Source organism: Camelus ferus, chromosome 20 (assembly GCF_009834535.1).
Source record: "Camelus ferus isolate YT-003-E chromosome 20, BCGSAC_Cfer_1.0, whole genome shotgun sequence".
Classification (NCBI taxonomy): domain Eukaryota; kingdom Metazoa; phylum Chordata; class Mammalia; order Artiodactyla; family Camelidae; genus Camelus; species Camelus ferus.
The window spans coordinates 30,038,671-30,054,198 of record NC_045715.1 but is presented as its reverse complement, the minus strand read 5'-3'; the positions used below and the strand labels follow the sequence as shown (position 1 = coordinate 30,054,198).

Below are 15,528 nucleotides of genomic sequence, written 5' to 3'. Positions count from 1 at the left end.
CTGCGCTCCTCCCCCGCCGCTGGTCTGCACCGCCTCCGCGTCTCTTAGCAACTGGAAGACGCAACCTCCACCCTCACTTGGGACTCCAAGTGGAGCGGGTGTAAGCGGGTACGCATGCGCAAAAGGAGCTCCGGGCTCCACCCATCCTCTCCGGGAGAAAGGGGAGATCCCAGGGGCACCCAAGCCCTAGGGCTGGTGACAAGACAAAGTCTGTGTCCTGACTCTTCACGCAAGTCCTGTACCACACCCTTGTCACTCAAGGTATGGTCTATAGTAGATGAGGGACAGCAACAGCAGCTCCTAGGAGCCTGCTAGACACACACAATTGCAACCTCACTCCAGACATACCAAATCTGTGTCTACATTTTTAACAAGATCCCGGCAGGAACCTAGGCGTACTAACGTTTGACAAACGTTGCTTCACAATCCAGATAAGGCAAAGCCATAAATAAATACATCAAAATAGGAACACCTCTTATAGGTTGAATTTTTAACTCAGACACTAAAAAACAGCCTTTATGATTTACAAGAGGAAGTTCCCAAAGCTGAGTTCCTTATGATTAGTAAGGGTGAAAATCCCCTCGTGTCTCTTCTGACCATCAGTCCAGGACGGAATGCATCACTGACCTCGAGTTCCTGCTCTCAAAGTCAATGGGGAAATCAGGAAGGACAATTTCCATTCCCAGAGTAAGGGTGTTACTTCTTATGAATAAGGTGGAAAGAGAGGGCTCAAAGAATGGGTGGGTGCCTTGGACTTGCCAAGATAAGTCAGACAGCAGTCTAAGGGCCAACCCAAGTCCCTGGGAAGGCAGTACCCAAGCTGAACAGCTCCCAGGAAGCAAGACCCCATTTGCATTTTAAACCCCCAAATGAAATTCCTATGGATACTAAGACAGTGCATGAGAACTCCTGAGAGAAGTTCCCAAGTCAATAACTTCCTAGTCTGGTGACTTTTCTCCATATTCATCTATCTTCGGAAACTGCAGCCCTTCAATTTAACTTCCTTATCAGATTACAGTGACAAGTCAGAATAAGCACATCCAAATCCTAGAAGAACCACTTTGCTTCACTGGGAAATATTAAAAAGAAGAAACTGACTTACCAGAGGATACCACATTCAAAGAAAGAAAAAAAAGATCATTTTTAATGGCAAGGACAAAGTGATAAGATGAGGGAAAACAACTCAAAATATGCATTTCTAAAAATCCATGATACATTCTACAACATGGATGAGGCTTGAAAACATTATGCTAAGTGAAAAAAGGACCATACAGTGTATGAATCCATTTATAGCAAATGTTCAGAATAGGCAAATCTTTAGAGACATAAAGATTAGTGATTGCCTAGGGCTGGGAGGGATGTGGGAATTGGGATTGAATGGCTAAAGTGTATGGGGTTTCTTTTGGAGGTAATGAAAATGATCTAAATGTCCTAAATGTTGGACAGATGACAATTCTGTGAATGTACTAAAAGCCATTTGAATTGTACACTTTAACTGAATGAACTGTGTGGTATGTGAATTATATTTCAATAAAGCTGTTTGGGAAAAAAAGTTCATGGCTCCACACTAGAGCCACAATAATCTAAAAACATGTTGTTCCTACTATAATGCAAAGACTTTCTAGGCAAAATCGGAAGGAAAAAAAAAAAGTTGACGTCAGTAGTGGGTAGAGGCCCCAGTTAGATTTCTCTAGCAAAACACTCTCATCTCAGTTTGGGGAAGAATTTCACAGTCTTGTCTCAAGATCATGAATCTCACAGAAATCCCCATCTGGCTTTAGGTTCCTGTTCCAAAAACATTGGAAAAACCAACACAGGCAAAACACTTTCGAAACAACACCTTTAATCTACGTGGGCAAAGGAAGAAATAGAGAATCACGAGATAGATGCTGTGGGCTCTGTCAGAATACAAAGTTGAGAATTCACTATCACTGTAGAAACTCAAGTCCAAAAAAAGACCTCACATTTCCCAGGGAAACTGTCTCAAAAGTCCCTAAATAACATAACTCACGAAGAATGGTGGCCAAACGAACCCACCTGGATGGCTGAGGCCTTGGAGGTGACCACACTGACCTCAGCTCTGCTGCAACCTATTGGGCTTAAATCTTAGCAAATTCTCTTCTCTTCTTGTTTAATTTCCCAAACCAAGAGCAGAGGTTATCATAAGAAGCTCCATAAAGACCCTGGCTCCACTCACAAGGGCGTGTGTTGGTCTCATGATCACAGCTGTCACCTTGGAGAGAAAGACAGAAAGAGAGGTGAACAGGTTCTTTCTTACCTTAGAGCAAAACACACAAAACCGTAGAGCACAGGAAGGCTTAGAGAGAGAGAGAAATCTCTGCAGCTATCAGCCAACAGCTTCATCCTGCCCTGACAACCTGGATTCTCTCTAATCCCTAGGCAAATTAAAAGACCAAATGTTATTAAGCAATTAATAATGGAACAGATGCTGCTTGGCTCCTGTGTCTCCGCTAAACTCCTGCTCCAAAGGGCCTGCTTCAGTCCCTAAGAACAAAATGGCCATTTCTAATGCCAAGGGCAAAGAGAACTGAGGAGTGACTGACACGTAGTGGGTATTCAATAAATGTTTGCCGAATGACTCTTGAATGAATGCTGACATCACCTCCCTAGGCCATCTCTGCCTTCTGTCAACGGGGAAACATATACACGCATACACCACACGGAGCTGAACCCACGCCTGTTCACTGCAACTCCATTTGTAACTTTGCAAAATCAATAAACATAAGAATTACTGATCCAATATAGATTTCTGGAGGGCATAGGTTTTTATTAACTTTGTTACTAATGTACCTTAAGCGCCTAAAACAATGCCTGGGACACAGCGGGCTCTCAGTGAATATCTGTTGACTGCCAAATGAGTTAAGGACCTACCATGTGCCAGGAGGCTTGTGCTAGGTCGACTCCTTCCTAGTCACTTCTGAAAGGAGACAGAGGCTGCTTTGAGTCCTCCTCGCCAGGGGCCGCTGTAGGAAACATGTGTCCTTCTCACGTCACCTTCTATCCCCGCGGTGCCCTTTGGCCCCGTGAAGTCACTGCCCCGAGCTAAGATGGCGGCGGCGCTGGCCACCGCAGCCGGGCGCCTTCGGCGGGCCATTCGAAGGTCGCCCCCGTGGCGGGGCCCCAGCCGCCGGGCGCTCTCATCCGAGGCCCCTCCAGCCCCGGCCACGGCAGTGCGGGACGCCTTCCTGAGCTTCTTTCGGGACCGCCACGGCCACCACCTGGTGCCGTCCGCTTCGGTGCGGCCCCGCGGAGACCCCAGTCTGCTTTTCGTCAACGCGGGCATGAACCAGGTAGGGGCTGAGCCATGCAGATCCGGGCGGAGTTTGTGATTTTTTTCCAGAGAGAAAGGCGCTGCGGTATTGGGCAAAAGGAGCGAAGGGCGGAGCTCGTAGCTTTTGGGGGAAAGAGGGAGTTGCATGGTTGGGCTAAGTGTTTGGGGAACAAGTTAGATTTGGGGAGGGCTGGACCGGGGAATTTCTGAGTTGGGATTGAGTCTTAGGTCCAGGAATGGAGGGTGTAGCGGCCCATAGGGGCAGACTGGTGGGGGAAATCCGGCTTCATATATTCATTCTTCATATATTCATTCATGTTTAAATAAAGATAACTCATTCATTAAAATAAATGCTTATTGAGTGCATACCGTTTGCTAAACTGTGTTCTTTGAACTTTTGACTTTGAGCACCACTTACCCTCTTTGTCTTCACCTGTAAAATGGGAATAGGTTAACCTTAGAGGCTGTCCAAGATCCCTATTAAATGCTAACATTGTGAGGGGTGCCCAGTACCCTGGGGTCTCAGTTATGTACCCTGAAGCTCTTGAGTGTGGTTGAAGAAGCTGAGTTGGAGGATGCAGTCATTCAGTGCCCTGTTTCCAGCACATTCCTCTTTCTCTTGCCTTGCCTATTTTACCAGCAGAGAATCTATTTCATGATTTATTTATCCTTCTTCTGCCCAGACACACGAGAGATGGGTTCTCCCAGGCCAAGACTACACCGTACTATCAGGGGACACTCAGCCTTCAGTCTGAAATGCCATCTCTGCCCTCACTCCCTGCCTTTTCCTTCTGCTGAGGGACTAAGGTATCTCTCTTCCCCCTTCTTCATGTGTTTCCAGTTCAAGCCAATCTTCCTGGGCACTGTGGATCCACGAAGCGAAATGGCAGGCTTCCGACGTGTAGCCAACAGCCAGAAATGTGTGAGGGCTGGAGGACGCCACAGCGACCTGGAGGATGTGGGCCGAGACCTTTCCCATCATACCTTCTTTGAGATGCTCGGCAATTGGGCCTTTGGGGGTGAATATTTTAAGGTGAGTCTCCGGGAAGCCATGGAGTTAGGAAAAGATCAGTGGTCAGCCAAGAAAGGGGGTCAAGGTTAGTCCTGTCTTCACTCCTAGAGTCTGTTTAGGCAGAGCCTTATACCAGACACAGGTAAAGTGCCACAGGAACACTTACACTGGGAATGTGTCTCGCCTCCCTGATTGGATTACAGGCTCCTTGAAGGCCAGGACTCTGCTTCCTACCTAATGGCTGGTCAATAATTATTGTATGAAAAAACAGTCAGACAGTGGTACTAAAGTGCAGGACTTAAAAATCATCCTAGACTAGGGTGGATAGAGGATTTCATAGAGAAGGTGGGACTTGAAAGAAAGTAGGATTCAGAAGACGGAAGAAGGTTTCTATGCAAGAAAAAACTCAGAAGCAGAAATGGTCATGGCTTGTTCTAGAAACAAGGTGGGCACAAAACCAGTGAAATACTTTTGTTTTAAGCCAAGGACTGAACTCACGTGGCTTGACTGGCACTTCAGTGGGGCCTTCTTCTCACCCATCTTCCTCTTCCCACCCCTGGGTTTCCACTGCAGGAGGAGGCTTGCAGCATGGCCTGGGAACTGCTGACTCAGGTCTATGGGATCCCTGAGGACAGGCTCTGGGTCTCCTACTTTGGTGGTGACCCCAAGGCAGGGCTGGGTCCAGACCTGGAGAGCAGGGACATCTGGCTCAACTTAGGGTGAGTCCACCCCCCTGTGTGTCCACTCCTGGAGGACAAGACAACTGGAAGATAGAGACTACTAGCTCTGGTCCTCAGAGTCTCCACATAGCACGGGGATACTGTGGGGTCAGCCCTGTTCCTCCTCCAGCTGAGCTTGATGGAGGGGCTCTCCTGGCAGAGAGGGTCCCCACTCCTGCCTTTGTCTGTCTCCCCACCACCTGCCTGGCTTTCTTCCCAGGGTGCCCGCCAGCCGCGTGCTCTCATTTGGACCGCAGGAAAACTTCTGGGAGATGGGTGATACTGGTCCTTGTGGGCCCTGTACCGAAATCCACTATGACCTGGCTGGTGGGGTGGGAGCCCCCCAGCTAGTGGAGCTTTGGAATCTGGTCTTCATGCAACACAACAGGTAATAGGGTGCTGGAGCAGGAGGGAGATCCCTGGCTGGAGTGAAAAAGGCGGCAGCTGGGAGACTTTCATCCATCTCTCACAAAAACTAACACTTAAACCGTGCTTACACTGTAGCAGGCACATTTTTAAACACTTTTCGGATAGTAACTGATTTAATCTTTGTCTATGCCCAGGACAGTTGAAACTAGTCACTGCTTCTCTCTGGGTTCTGCTCTCTCCTCATACAATGGAGTTGAACTTGATGATCTCTAAGATTTTCTTCCAGCTTTGACATGTCTCTTTCTAAGGGCAAAGAATTCTGTCCCAGAGAGGGGATTTCTGGGTCCTGGCAAGGGCCCCAGCAGAGGGTGAGGGTGGAGATCACACTTTATCAGAAAGGACAGGACCCAAGGCCATCGTCATCTGCTTTGGGGGGATGGGGGTGATACTGCCCTCTGGTTCCTCCCACTGCTGGCTCCCCTGGACCCCTCCTCATCCCTCAACTCCACTGGAGCATCTGCCTCACACCTGTCATCCCCTGTGGGGCCTCACCTTGCACACCTTTCCTGGCTAGAGAAGCAGATGGAAGCCTGCAGCCCCTGCCCCAGCGGCACGTGGACACAGGAATGGGCCTGGAAAGGCTGGTGGCCGTGCTGCAAGGCAAACACTCCACCTATGACACCGACCTCTTTTCCCCACTGCTCAACGCCATACACCAGGTGAGCCTGCCTCTTCCCTTCCAGTAGCCCCTCAGACGTGCTGTCTCTAGTGCTCACCACTGTTGCTTTCCGTCTTTGTTGAGAACTCAGAGTATCCCTGCGTATGGGGACAGTGACCGTCTTTGTTGAGAACTCAGAGTATCCCTGCGTATGGGGACAGTGACCAGCCAAGTATCCCTGCGTATGAGTGTCAAACATGACGCTCAGATTAATGTTTTTTGTTTTTTGGGGTTTTTTTCAGACTCATGTTTATTACCTGATATTCATCCTAATTCCTTCCGTCCTTCATTTATTCAAAATATACGTGTTGAGTGCCTACTTTGTGTTAAACTTTTGTGCTTGGTCCAGGAGATACAGCAGTAAACAGAAAAGAGATAGTGGAAATTACATTGTAGCCTAGGAGATAGATAATTTTGTTTTAATGTATTAAAGAACAAGACAGCAGCTTACAGATTGTGACTAGGCAGTAGGCATGGGTGATAGTAACTGGCGGGTGGAGGGGGTACAGAGGAATCTTTGATGACATGTTTGGGAAAGGCTCACCAAGGAGATGACCTCTGAGCTGAAACCTGAAACGGGGAATCAACCACAGGAAACTCATTCCAGGCAGGGGGAACCAGTAGGTACCAAGGCCCTGAGACAGGAAAGAAACAAAAAGGTGGCCAGCCAGCTAAAGTAGAATTACTTGGGATACAGTTGGAGCATATGTGGGCTTGCTTTTGCTGTATAATATACCACCTAACACTTTGTGGCTCAAAACAACAACCATTTATGTAGTGTACGAGACTGTGGGCTAGTGATGTAGGCTGGGCTCAGCAGGGTCATTGGTCTTGTATGAGCTTTCTCGTACATCTGTGGTCAGATGCTAGGTGGCTTTACTTCTGGGAGTTGGCTAGCTGTCAGTTTAGGGTGATGGGAGTGACCGGGTCATATGTCTGTCAACCAGCAGGCTAGCTTGGGCCTATTCACATCACACTGGGCAAACTTCCAAGGAGAGCAGAAACACACAAGGCCTCTTGAGGCCTAGGCTCACAACAGTGTCATTTCCACCACATTCTGTTGGCCAAAGCAAGTCAAAGGGCTAGCCCAGATTCAAGGGACAGAGAAATAAATTCTAGCCCTTGATGGGAAGCAAGTGTAAAATCACACTGCAAAGCATCTGTAAAGGTACGCACACAGGAAAGGGAAGAATTTTGCAAACAATCTACCACAGAAAAGAAGGCAGGAGTCACATCTTGTGGGGCCTGAAAGTGCAAAGTGGATCTTTTATTCTAACTGTGGTGGGATGGGCTCCAAGGGAGGATGGGCATGATGTGACTGATGCTTTTAAAAGGCCACTCCTGTCGCTGTGTGGAGGCCGGGCTGGAGGGAGACAAGAGTAGAAGCTGAGAAACCAGCTGGGAGGCTGTCTCATGGTCCAGGAAACAGACAGTAGCACATGGCTTAGGCTGGTAGCAGTGGAAGTGGAGAAAAGTAGATTGGTGTGAAAGATCTCATGGAAGTAGATGCAAAAGGCCCCACTGATTGGATGAGGAGTGGAAAGAAAATCAAGGCTGGCTCCCAAATTTTTGACTTGAGCAATGGCAGGACTGTTCATTGAGAGGGGGAGCTTGGGGAAGAGACAGGCTTGGAGCTGGAAGAATCAAGCACTGGCTTTAGAGCACAGCTTAATGTGTCCACAGCCTCCACCCTCCCTCCCTGTCTGAACAGAGGCTGTAGAGGCAGGTGTGGCAGGGTGGAGAGCACCTGGGTGGGATGGGCCAGCCGGGTTCACATCTCAGATCTGCTCCTGACTTGTGAGCCCTTATGGAACTTAGTGCCTCTGAGTCTCGCTTTCCTCTGTAAGCCAGGATGGTAACAGAACAGGACATTTTAGGGATTAGACAACATGTCATTCAAGCACCCACCCAGTTCTAATAGTAAATGATCACAGCCATGGTCATTGTCAGTGCTGAACGTGGGCCCCCTGAGGCAGGGACTGGCTCCCACTCACCTTTGAAGCTTCTCCATCTGGGCCATTCCAGATGCAGTCAGTTTTAGGGATGTGGGCAGATGCTCTAGGGGTGGTGGAGAGCATCCCGCCTGGGCCAGTCAGGCAAGACCGGCAGCCTTGTCTCCTCTCCTGCTTCCCAGGGTTGCGGGGCACCCCCTTACTTGGGCCGGGTTGGGGCAGCAGATGAGGGGTGCACAGACACTGCATACCGCGTGGTGGCTGACCACATCCGCACACTCAGCATCTGCATCGCTGACGGCGTCTCCCCCGGCATGTCTGGCGCCCCGTGAGTCTGAAAGGGCTACAGTGAGGGGTTGCAGGGGAGAGGAGAGAGGGAGATGGAGAGGTGGGTCGAGATGGCAGGAGGAGAGGGAAGGGAGAGGGCTTGGGTGTGGGAGCACACACTCTGGACCTTGTCCTCCCCACTCTCCTCCCTGCTGACCAGGGGCTGCTGGGGGCTCATGTCTGGGCTGTGAACCCCTCTAGGCTGGTACTTCGCCGGATCCTCCGTCGAGCCGTGCGGTTCTCTACAGAGGTGTTGCAGGCACCACCTGGCTTCCTGGGCAGCCTGGTGCCTGTAGTGGTGGAGACACTGGTAAGGGTAGAGCTTCCTCGCTCCCCTGGGCTTCTCTGGGCACTTGGGGAGCCCGTTGCTCAGCCCATACAGTTCCCCAGCCTGGGCTCACCACCCTACATGTCCAGCTCAGAGTCCTCAGTAGGCTGGGAAACAGAATTGCTTACAAGAAGTAGGGAGCCTTCTGGAGGCCTTCTTGCCCAGGCTACTGAGCCTTTGACCTCGAGACCCCTTCTGCCCGCATCACCCCCTAACACACACACACACACACACACACACACACACACACACGCGCGCGCGAAAATGATTCCCCATTTGGATCCCTCCCCCAGCCATCAGCCCCTCTGAGCCTCCCAGACAGGTGTCCCGAGGGAAGCCCCGAGTGAGGTGCAGAGTGGGCTGGTTGCCTCTGACACCTCCTCAGCCCTTTCCACTGCCCCCAGGGAGATGCTTATCCGGAACTGCGGAAGAACTCAGCCCAGGTACTGGATTTTGGATGGGGGAGGGAAGGGCCGACGGGAGGATGGTGGAGAGAGGCTCTCCCTCTCAGGAGGCCCAGCTCCAATCCTGCCCTGTCCCCATCAGATAGCCAACCTAGTGTCAGAGGATGAGGCAGCCTTCCTGGCCTCCCTGCAGCGGGGTCGGCGGATCATCGAGCGGACCCTGAGGCGCCTGGGGCCTTCCGATGTGTTCCCTGGTGAGTGGGGCACCTGACCAAGGTGTGAGGGCCCCACTTAGGCGAGCCTGGGCTGGGGTGGGGTGGGGAGGGAGTTCCTGGGCCTCACACCCTCTTTCCCCACATCCCTCTCCCTGTATTCTTTCCTACACCCAGACCTGCTTCTCCCCACTTCCCCAAGGCCCAGCTGGCCCTGCTTCTGGTCTCTGCCTTCCAAGGCTGGCTTCAAGCCAAGAATGAGCTTCTTCCCTCCTCTGAAATGACATATGCCAAGGGAGAACCCGGGGTGACCCCCAGGTCTGGCTTTGGAGCTTAAAGCCTGAAGGTGACCCCTCTCCTGGGCCTGCCTGGTGTAGGGAGGGGGCACTTATGCTTGGCACCCAGTGGCATCTGTGTGGTTAGAAAACCCCTGGTCCTCACTTCTCCCTCACTTCTCCCCCTCCTCCATCCTCCCCCTCCCCCATCAACACCCTTTGTCTTCCTTCCTCAAAGCCGAAGTGGCCTGGTCCTTGTCACTGTCTGGGAACCTGGGGCTCCCCTTGGACCTGGTAGAGCTGATGCTGGAGGAGAAAGGGGTACAGCTGGACTCTGCCGGGCTGGCACGGCTGGCCAAGGAGGAGGCCCAGGTACAGGCTGGGGCACCCCTGCCCGAGGTTCTGCTGGGACACAGCCATCCCTTCCTTGGCCTTTAGTTCCTGCAGGAGGAGCTGCAGCTATTGAGAGAAACAGGAGGCTGGGGTAGATCTGTCCCCTTACCTCGGCCCCAGCCACAGGCCGTGGAGAGGAACACTAATATGGTGGGCCAAACAGGGGCAGAAGGGGGACAGGCCAGCACAGCGTCCGAGAGAGGGGGTCATCGGGGCAGCAGTGGGTGAGGGAGGCCTGGTCCTGAGACCCAGCACAATGGTGGTTCACCAGCCAGTCCAGGGTCCCTAGCAGCCAGCCAAGCCTGAGGGCTTATTCCAGAGAGGGCCACAGTGTCCACACAGCTGCAGGCAGTCAGGGCTCTGCGGAGACTCAGGTCCCATTGCATTCCCCTTGCACCCCTCCCTTGTACACATGCCTGTCCTGCAGCGCCGGGCACAGCAGGCTGAGCCAGTTCACGAGCAGGGACTGCGGCTTGATGTCCATGCGCTGGGGGAGCTGCAGCGCCGAGGGGTGCCCCCAACTGATGACAGCCCCAAGTACAGCTACTCCCTGCGACCCAGCGGGGGTTATGGTGAGAGCCTGGACTGAGGCGGATGGCCAGGGCCTGCCTGACTATGATTGGGAGGGAGGTCGGAGCATGAGCACAGGTCAGAATACCTGCCCTGTGCTTTCCCTCTGGCAGCCACCAGGGGTCGCTGTGCCCCCCAGCTGGAAGTACCCTCTCCCAGTCACATGTCTGTTGGCTTCAAGGAGGGCACAGACCCACATCCCACGTCCCAAACCCCTACCTAGCACTGATCATCATTCTTGCCCTGGCAGAGTTCAGTACCTGTGAGGCCCAAGTGCTCCAGCTGTATACAGAGGATGGAACGGCCGTGGCCTCTGTGGGGGAAGGCCAGCGCTGTGGCCTCCTCTTGGACAAAACCAACTTCTACGCTGAACAGGGAGGTCAGGCTTCTGACCGAGGCTACCTGGTGCGGGTGGAGCAGCCGGTGAGTCCCCCCCAAGCCAAACACAGGTTAACTCCTGCAGGAGACAGACCCAGGCCAGAAGGGAGCCAAGGGGAGAGAGAGTACAGAAGCACTCAGTGCCTTGGACCTGCCCTTCCCAGGACGTGCTGTTCCCAGTGGCCCAGGCCCAGGTCTGCGGAGGCTTCATCCTGCATGAGGTAGTGGCCCCTGAGCGCCTGAAGGTCGGTGACCAGGTGCAGCTGCACGTGGATGAGGTGAGGCCCCCACCCCTGCTGTTCCTGATACCCTGCAGCTCCTTTACACTCTCACCCCTGCCCGCACCCAGGACCCCAGGTGACAAAAGTGTTTCAGGCCTGGCGTCTGAGCTGCATGGAGAAGCACACGGCCGTCCACATGCTAAACTGGGCGCTTCGGCAGGCCCTGGGCCCCGGCACAGAGCAGCGTGGCTCCCATCTCAATCCCGAGCGGCTGCGCTTCGATGTGGCCACGCAGGTGAGCAGGCTTCATGTGAGGCGATGGGCTTGAGGCAAGAGTCTGGTGGTGTGGGAGTTTGGCCAGTAAGAGGGCCTGGGCTCCCTGTCCCTCAGTCACTGGGGGACCCTGGGCGGGTGGCTTCCCATCAGGCTCCTTCCAAACCAGCAAGGGTCAGGCTGGACAGTGTCTGGAGCCCTCCTTCACCTCAGCCACTTAGCTTCCTTGTTCCTGCTGTCCCCCAGGCCATTCTTGCTCAAAGTGAGCTGCCCTCTCCCTTCTCTGCCGCCCCTTGCTCCTTGTATACCCGGTGCAAGTCCTCCAGGAGGCACTCGCTGACGAGATCCCATTCCACTGATTGCTCCTTGCTCCTGCGTCTCCCCCATCCTGTATTTCTCTCCCATGGGCTGCCCCTTATTGTAAGCTCCCTGAGTACAGAGCCTCCACCTTCTGTTTCTCCATCAACTTTCAGTGTCTAATGAAAGGCCTGCAGCTTCCTAAGGAAAAGAGTTGTCTGCTCCACAAATGTTTAGTGAGCACCTGTTAGCCTCTGTTCTAGAACCTGGGGCTCATTCACTAAACATTGACTGTTTCTTCACGCATCACTTCCAGGCGTGGGGCTGAATCCCTGTTGGTCTGTTTATTTACCCTCAATCCCACCAGGCCCCGCTGACCCCAGAGCAGCTCCAGGCAGTAGAGGGCACTGTGCAGGAGGCCGTGGGGCAGGATGAGGCAGTGTACATGGAGGAGGTGGCTCTGGCACGCACTGCCCACGTCCCTGGCCTGCGCTCTCTGGATGAGGTGAGCTGGGGGAGCCCCCTTGGTGGAGATCACCTGTCCCCCACAGGCCAGTTAAAAGACCCATCCCCTCTCACCCTCAGGTATACCCCGACCCTGTGCGAGTGGTGTCTGTAGGGGTGCCTGTGGCCCATGCACTGGACCCAGCCTCCCAAGCCGCACTGCAGACCTCTGTGGAGCTGTGCTGTGGGACGTGAGTCACTCCTGCCTGCCTGCCCAGGGCCTGGGCCCTCATCTTCTCCTGGTCTTTGGAGCCACCAGCTTCTGGTTTGGAGCTCAGGCTGCTCTCTTCTCTCCCATCATCACCCAGACTTCCTCTTCCCTCCCTCTGTCCACAGGCATCTGCTACGCACTGGGGCTATAGGGGACCTGGTCATCATCGGGGAGCGCCAGCTTACCAAGGGCACCACCCGTCTGGTGGCCGTCACTGGGGAGCAGGCCCAGCAGGTCAGCATGCCAGGGTGTGGATGGGGGGCCGGGGACACACAGCTGATGCTCTCAGGCTGGAGGATGCCCAGCAACAGAACCAGCATTCACACCTGTGCACAGATAGGGCTATCCCAGCTGCTGGCAAGTGCATCTGTTGTGATTATTTGGTGCCTTGATGGGTCCTGATTGTTCAGTGTTTCTAACTTGGCTCTGACCAGCAACAGGTTGAGAGCCCCTGTCTTGGGGAGCGAAAGTAAGCCAAGCAGCTCTGACTGTCCTGTCCCCTCCCTGCAGGCCCGAGAGGTGGGCCAGAGCCTGGCCCAGGAGGTAGAAGCAGCCACAGAGCGGCTAAGTCGGGGCAGCCGGGACGTGGTAGAGGCACAGCGGTTGTCCAAGGACATGGGACGACTCACTGACGTGAGGGCCACCCCTACCATGGAGCTGTCCCCGCCCTCTCCTGGCCCTATTCCCTTCCCTATGGCTCCCTGACCCTGCCTCTCTCTCCCCAGCATTCCTGTTGGACTCCAGCTGGCCCACATGTTTGTTGTTTGTCTGCAGGGTGGGATGTGGTGGGTATGGTCTCTTCCCTGGCCCTGCCAGTCCCTGCCTCAGAGACTGTCTCAGGGAAGGCAAGGTTTGATGCATTGCTTCCGGCCACAGGCCGTGGACACTGCCATGATGCCCCAGTGGCAGCGGCGGGAACTTCAGGCCACACTGAAGGCGCTACAGCGGCGTGCCAACACTGCCATCCGAAAGCTGGAAATGGGGCAGGTAAGAGGAGTTCCAGCTGCACCCAGGGGGGCAGATATATGGGCAGCTTCTCCCTCTCCTGCCAGCTAGGCACCACCACCAGGCCATTCCCCAACTTCTCTCTCTGCCAGACTGGGTCTCTCCCCCACCACCTGAGTCTGGCTTGGGCTGTCCCTGCAGGAAGCCAACAGACACATACCGTTCAGCCCTAGTTGCTCCTTGACTGTGAAGCCTCCCACCTCCACCTCCTCTCGTCCATCTGCTCCAGCCCTAGTCCTTGAACCTTTGGCGACTTATTTGTAGGGGCCTGGAGCTATGAGGAAAGGGAGGAGGTGAAGGAGGAGAGGAAGGACGCAGTTGGGAACCGAAAGAAGGAGGCCATTCTAGGCAGAATCCCTGGCACCTCTGCTCAAAGCTGAAGACTTCTGCTGGGGGACAGGGGTGAAGGGCTGGGGAATGGGAGGGGATTTCTGGACTGGGGCTCAGCTCAGAAACGGGGGCCAGTTGCCTCCCAGCCTGACCCCTGTGCTGTCCTTCCTGCCTCACAGGCTGCACAGAAAACCCAGGAGCTACTACAGCGGCACTCAGAGGGGCCCCTGATTGTGGACACAGTTTCCGCCGAGTCCCTCTCCGTAAGTGCTGGTACTGGGAGTGTCCCCAGGGTCTAGGGAGGGGAAAGTCCTCACAGGGAAGTGGCTGGCTGGGAGTCAGGGGAGCTATGAGGTCACCATCTACCCTCCCTTGCGCAGGTGCTGGTGAAGGTGGTGCGACAGCTGTGTAAGCAGGCGCCCAGCACATCCGTGCTACTGCTCAGCCCCCAGCCTCTGGGGCAGGTGCTGTGTGCCTGTCAGGTGGCCCAGGTGAGGGAAGTGAGAGGGCAGCCCCCCACCCGACCCATCTCCTGGTCCGCTCTCTGATTCCATGCCTTTTATTCCTCCTAGATGAGGGAGCCATGGCTGGGTAGAGGTGACCTCTGAGGATACCCCAGGGTGGGGATAGGGCCATCTCCTTGTCCCTAACCCACCCTTCTCCCACCCAACCAGTGATGCACCATGAGATTCCCTAATTCCCACCACCCCACCTCCAGGCTGCACATTTCTTGCAAATAAGTAGTAGCCATTCATCAACCTCCGCACACACATTCCCAGCCTGTCCCTCTCCTGTCTCCGCACCCTATTCCCCCCAGCTGTGTGCCTGACTGGGGAGGGGTTCTAACCACTGTGACTCCACTCTCAAGGGTACGTGGAGTGGATAGTGGCAGGCAGGGCTGCTCTACATCACTGCTCCTTCTGTTTCTGCCTCCAGAATGCCATGCCGGCCTTCACAGCAGATGCCTGGGCACTGGCTGTGTGCAGCCACATGGGGGGCAAGGCCTGGGGCTCTCGAGTGGTGGCCCAGGGCACAGGAAGCACTGCTGACCTGGAAGCTGCCCTCAGTACAGCACGAGCCTATGCCCTCAACCAGCTCTGAGCCAGGCTTACCCAGAGACTCACACAGACTAAAGAGACAACAGATATGCAAGTGTCTAGAGCCTTAAAGGAGCCAGCAGAACCTCCCTGGAGGCTGAGGCAGAGGACTAGAGACTGGAGGCCAAGCACCTGAGCCAAAGAGAGCCTCCCTGGGCCGAGCCCTGCACAGACACTAGAAGATGTGGGCTGAGGAAAGCAGAAGCAGGTACAGAGACACACCCCCTCTAGAAGAATGTGAAGACCTGGGCCATCCTGGGCGTGATTGTTTATTAAAAAGTATTTCACAGAGGATAGGAAGCTCCGGAGCAGCCTTTCCCCTTCCAGCAACCTGCTGTGGGTGCCCCCATCACCAGTCTGACCTCTCATACTGAGCTGAAAAGCTCCCTGGCATCCAGATCAGAACTGTCATCACCACAAGTGCTCAGACAGGCCCTCTTAGCCAGCCTGTTCTGGGCACCCACGAAGGCCTCCTTAACCACCAAGATTCAGAACTGTCATGTGAAAGTCATGACAGCCAGGCAGATCCTCTCTGGTGTCACTTATTTCATTAACAGTGACTTCTTGTTTTAATGAAGGCCCTAGTGATTTGTTGATAAAATGAGCCCAAGTACCAGTCAGTTGCTGAGAATGTGGCGAGA

At 54.1% G+C, this 15,528-nt stretch overlaps 2 protein-coding genes across 2 annotated transcripts in view; one reads left to right on the top strand and one right to left on the bottom strand.

Moving 5' to 3' along the window:
* The window catches only part of SPATS1 (spermatogenesis associated serine rich 1), a 45,076-nt gene extending 42,016 nt beyond the window's left edge, over window positions 1-3,060 (bottom strand). Inside the window, exons 1-2 of the mRNA XM_006190764.3 lie at window positions 2,893-3,060; window positions 2,038-2,233 (exon numbers count right to left, since the gene is read on the bottom strand). The gene's annotated coding sequence lies outside the window, so the exon portion shown is untranslated. The remainder of the gene's footprint in view (window positions 1-2,037; window positions 2,234-2,892) is intronic.
* Window positions 3,061-3,068: 8 nt separating this feature from the next.
* AARS2 (alanyl-tRNA synthetase 2, mitochondrial) lies at window positions 3,069-15,460 on the top strand. Its single transcript, XM_006190712.3, has 22 exons — window positions 3,069-3,311; window positions 4,134-4,325; window positions 4,878-5,023; window positions 5,244-5,411; window positions 5,967-6,111; window positions 8,245-8,390; window positions 8,591-8,699; window positions 9,122-9,160; window positions 9,264-9,375; window positions 9,847-9,980; window positions 10,429-10,573; window positions 10,822-10,994; window positions 11,114-11,227; window positions 11,325-11,465; window positions 12,108-12,245; window positions 12,326-12,435; window positions 12,581-12,689; window positions 12,966-13,088; window positions 13,332-13,442; window positions 13,970-14,053; window positions 14,171-14,281; window positions 14,727-15,460. Exons 1-22 carry the CDS (start codon window positions 3,069-3,071, stop codon window positions 14,889-14,891), a joined length of 2,958 nt encoding a protein of 985 aa, XP_006190774.2. The 3' UTR covers window positions 14,892-15,460.
* Window positions 15,461-15,528: the final 68 nt, after the last annotated feature.